Source organism: Penaeus japonicus, unplaced genomic scaffold, assembly GCF_977035675.1.
Source record: "Penaeus japonicus unplaced genomic scaffold, GWHDUDI00000001_assembly GWHDUDI00000003, whole genome shotgun sequence".
Lineage (NCBI taxonomy): Eukaryota > Metazoa > Arthropoda > Malacostraca > Decapoda > Penaeidae > Penaeus > Penaeus japonicus.
The window spans coordinates 13,570,231-13,575,230 of NW_028234405.1; the positions used below are offsets into that span (position 1 = coordinate 13,570,231).

Below are 5,000 nucleotides of genomic sequence, written 5' to 3' on the forward strand. Positions count from 1 at the left end.
CATAAAATCATGCAATGTCCATTGTGCTCTTGTTTTATTCAAATTTTTGCACATGGATGGTTCCAAAAGCATAAAGTCATCAAGAAGTCAATCACTTGGCCTATTTGACTTAATTTGTTTACAACATTCTAATAATAGTATTACACCCCCCCCCCCCAAAAAAAAAAAAAAAAAAAAAAAAAAAAAAAAAAAAATATATATATATATGTATATATATATATATGTATATATATATATATATATATATATATATATATATATATATATATATATACACATACATATAATAATAATAATAATAATAATATGGGGTAAATAGGTGAAGTCAGATTGGGAGTTTCATTGACTTCTTGTGATACCATCTAAATGTAAAAATAATAAAACAATCCCATAGTGTACTCTACATGTATACAGTCATTCACTTCTGTGTATTGTTTGTGCAAATAACCAATATCATACCAAAAGCATTTAATCTATTCATATATATTTTGTACTTCAATGATAATGTTAAGATTTCAACAAATTTACATTATTTAAATACTCTAAACTTTATATTTCTACACAAAATATATCCAATACCTACTCATACCATTTCATTACACATCTAGAATGACAAAGTTCCCTCTTCAAACCTGGAAATCCTTGCAACTTTGCATAATCTTTCTCAATCTACATAGGTAGCCCTTTAAATCCTCCAAACTAGTACAAAGTAAGTGATTCTAACCTCTCCATACCAATTTCATATTAATCAACCTAAAATCTGATTTAAAAATATTCCCTTCCAATGCCATGGGACCGTCATACAAGTAACATGTAAATTAACTAAAGCACCAACAACTTATATCCACATGGGCTTTAAAATTCTCCAATCATATTGCCCTGCTGAATATTCCCTAATAACTGCATGTCATTCTCCTAAATTACCTCCTAATGGACCTAATTACCCATAATGCATTGATCACAAAGATACCTTTCAAAACTTCTGATACTTTACAATAATGTACATACGGCTGTAGGTCTTCAATTATTTTAAAAACCTAAGTCACATTTATTTATATCCAGGTTTTTAAAAACCATCCTCAATACACCAATTATACCAATGTACAGGGAAAAAATTATAACAACAAAATACCGACCTTTTACTGCTTTCTCCAAGTCTTCTGACGTATGGAGGATATTGGCTCTGACCAGCTCGAGAGGCCCCGGTCGCTGGCATAGGTGGTCACTTATGGCATCTGCTATTCTGGCTCTTTTCAGCTGTTTCTGCTTCTCCACTAGTGATGGGTCAATGTTGCCAGGTGCATCTGTAACCAAGAGTAAATGAAATGATAACTAAAGTGCTTAAATATATAATTTAAAGTCATTAACATTATTAATCACTTAATTTCTGGCTAACCAAACCTAAACATTACAATATATATTCCCAAACATAAGTTATATACTTTTTTTCAGATATCTATATCAATAATAATAACAATACATAATAATTACACAACCCCTTACAAATATTCCAATACATCAAATGGAATAAGAAGACAGCCACGAACCTTCTAAAATATGTTGTCTTACAAGTTCCTCTCTGTCAGGTCTCCGCTGCATTTTCTGCTTGAGAATGTCATGTTTCTTTGCCATGTCTAGCTTCTGACGCTGCTCATAGAATGCAGCTGGAGTATTCATAGCTGTCGATGAAAAATAAAATTTAAAAGTTGAAATCAAAGCTGATGGATATCAACATTCATGTAAAGAGAATGAAATCTATTGCTTAACATAAAATCTCTAAAACAATATATAGAGTGAATACAAATATAAGTCACAACAATCAGATCAAACCCCCAGGAAAAACTTACGAGGAATAACTCCACGGCTCACCAAATCCTCACGAGGCCGCCGCAGCATCAGCTTAACTTTCAGGGCTGGAAGAGAATGACAGTTTAATGGATATAGACAAAATATTCAGTAGTTAAATAGCGTTCTCAGAAATCGTGTGATAAACGTATTTAATTCACTCAACCCATAAATTAAATACAACAACACTGCAATTTTTATGTAATAAATATGTGTCACAATATATGAAAGGACTTAAGGAGAATCAAATTTGTTTGATATACAAGAGAGAGAAAGTGAGAAAAAGAGAGAGAGAGAGAGAGAGAGAGAGAGAGAGAGAGAGAGAGAGAGAGAGAGAGAGAGAGAGAGAGAGAGAGAGAGAGAGAGAGAAAAAATCATATACACAAATATGTATATATATACATACACACAAACATATTTAATTATAATCCCAGTAATAGGATTTTTATAATAATAAAAATAAGATAAAGAAAATAAAGAAGAGAAATAATAAGCTATACCTTGTAATAACCCAAGGAGAAGTAATGATAGAGTAATGAAAATAAATTGACTTATTCCTGAACCTTGACTACATATTCATGACAGAATGCTTTTGAACTATATATTAGTAACCCTTTATATATCTATTGATCTATATGTCAAGTTCCTTCTAATTAGCTCATAAAATGCCTGTTCCTAATTAATTGGGTGGATTTCCCTTTGCATATAACCACTAACATTACCATAAGGGCTGTTAGATTGGCTGGATGAATTTCCATTATCAATATATCAGAACAGTTTTACTCTTTCTACAATGTTTATGTATGAAGAAATGGGAGTGACAGGGATTTAATTTGAAGTAAAAAGCAGCTGAAATGGTTGATAATCTACATCAACAAAATTTCAAAGCACCATGTAATCTAGAGAATGGTCTGAAACCATGTTTGAAACCTTTTATCAACAGAAAATAAAACCTCACTACAGAAATATCCCCTCCCCCCTAAATGCAAATCCACTGATCCATTTTCTGGTCATCATAATCTCATTTAGGCCTGAATAAACAAACACAATATTTGCATGAGGATTAACACATTATTAATTTATCACTGTGCAAGGGAGGGAGGGCGGGAAGAGGCTGGTGCTCTAGTTAAATCAACGATAATACCAACTCACTCCATTTCCTCAGTTTGATAATAGACAAAACATGAAAACCCATTACTAATAAGTTCCTCATTCAGTAACTTTAAGCACAATGACCACTTACCTACATCATCAAGGTAGAAAATGTAGTTTGGGCAAGGGTAAGGGATTAATGAACCACCCTTATGCGGTTCAAAAACCTCCAAAATGCTCATCATATTTAATAGGCGGTATCTCTTCCTATTATCCCTTGGCAGAATATGTATTGGCAGTTCAAATCCACTGGTTACAAACTGCCCCATTTAAGTACCATTGCTATTTAACCAACCATCAACACTAACACGGCACAGACAGAAGCATTTTGTCACGTTCCAAGATATAACTCTGATATCATTTAAATGCAAAGATCACCATGTTTTCAACTCTCTATATAAATGTGTCTGAAGTCTCATGACACTCCTTACATTATCTAGGGCTTTGATATCACAAAGTATGATCGTCAATGGGTCATGTCAGTGTGACTTCAGGTGAAACTAAACTTCAAAGAAAGCCGAGTGAAGGAGTGAGACCCGAGCTGCCAGACAGGAAGGGAAGGAGATTAGGCTGACTATTTATCTACATTTCATAACACTTAGTTTGTGCTCTTGTTTAATTTAAATCTTTCAAAACAAAACATCCTATTCTTGAGTGTGAGAGGGAGGGAGGGAAGGAGGGAGAGAGAGGGAGAGAGGGAGAGAGGGAGAGAGGGAGAGAGGGAGAGAGGGAGAGAGTGAGTGAGTGAGTGAGTGAGTGAGTGAGTGAGTGAGTGAGAGAGAGAGAGAAGAGAGAGACAGAGAAATAAAGAAAAAGAGAATGAAAGAGAAAAAGAGAAAGAAAGAGAAAACGAGAAAAAAAGAGAAAGAGAGAAAGTATGTAAATGAAAAAAATCAAAACTCAAATCTGCTACAGTTACTAAGCAACCTAACCAAAGAGAAAGAAATATCCACTTACATTCTTTATTCTTGTTCAGCATCTTGCCCTGCAGAGGTGAATCGTCCACTTCACACTTGGGTGGGGATAGTGGGATGAATGGGGGCTGCGATCCCCCCCCACTACTGCTATCCGCCATCTTGCTAAGGTCGTTCAAATTGCAATCCTGAAAATTTAATAGGAGGAGAGAAAAGGCATGTTAGAAATCAGGAGAATAAAGTGGAGGAAATTTTCCTTTTCTTTATAACAATCTAGTAGTGCCTCAGATGATTGGGATGATTAATTGAACATTCATGATGGGACATATTGTGTTGGATTTTATAAATAGTCTCCAACGCTAATGACAGACATTCATCACGTGATGAACAATAAGCAGTGGCAAAAAGAGAGACAAATAAAAGTGCTCTAGATTCCTCTAATCTAAACTGATGAAACATATGCATCCAAGATAGTTATTATTGCCAATAATTATTTAAAAGAATATTAATTTCAGATAATGATTTGATATATGGATGGAGTACTGAATTGCTCCACTATAAAGCCATAATGTACTAGCCACAATACTATTACACATTCATAAAACATAATGTTGTCCTACAATAAGTCAATAATAATTCGATATTCAATAATTTACATAGAAAATATGTATGTCAATAATGATCATTGAATGAATGACTGACTTATCACAAGAACTAGTGCATTATCAAAACAGTTTTAACATTGTCTGAACAAGTGACTTTTTTTAATTTTTATTTTTTATTCATTTTGATAAAAAGCTATCCTTACCTTTCCCTATGTCCACCTGATGACAAGACTAATTTATGAAACTGAGTGAATGTACTGTGAGACATAGTATAAGTATAATAAAATGGAAAATTAACCCGTAATACCCATAATACCACACAAAGTCAAAACATACAGACAATGATAACACCTTATAAATCCAATGACTCAAAATACACTGTTAACACTCACTCTCAATAAATGAGACTGCTCTATACAACACACATCCTATTGTAGAATGACAAACCACAAATACCACTTTTTAAATTCACTGAAACTGTCAA

At 33.5% G+C, this 5,000-nt stretch overlaps 1 protein-coding gene across 11 annotated transcripts in view; it reads right to left on the reverse strand.

Moving 5' to 3' along the window:
- Mrtf (Myocardin-related transcription factor) overlaps positions 1 to 5,000 on the reverse strand; it is a 99,364-nt gene that overhangs the window by 12,681 nt on the left and 81,683 nt on the right. For 9 of the 11 annotated variants that reach the window (XM_086556163.1, XM_043022820.2, XM_043022818.2 and 6 more), the window contains 4 exons: positions 3,955 to 4,099; positions 1,848 to 1,913; positions 1,548 to 1,679; positions 1,137 to 1,304 (listed from right to left, as the gene is read on the reverse strand). In XM_086556163.1, the coding sequence (XP_086412289.1) occupies positions 1,137 to 1,304; positions 1,548 to 1,679; positions 1,848 to 1,913; positions 3,955 to 4,072 (484 nt within the window). In that variant the 5' untranslated portion in view covers positions 4,073 to 4,099. Of the gene's footprint in view, positions 1 to 1,136; positions 1,305 to 1,547; positions 1,680 to 1,847; positions 1,914 to 3,088; positions 3,536 to 3,954; positions 4,100 to 5,000 lie in introns of those variants that run through there. The other 2 variants (XM_043022819.2, XM_086556157.1) reach the window with 2 other exon arrangements.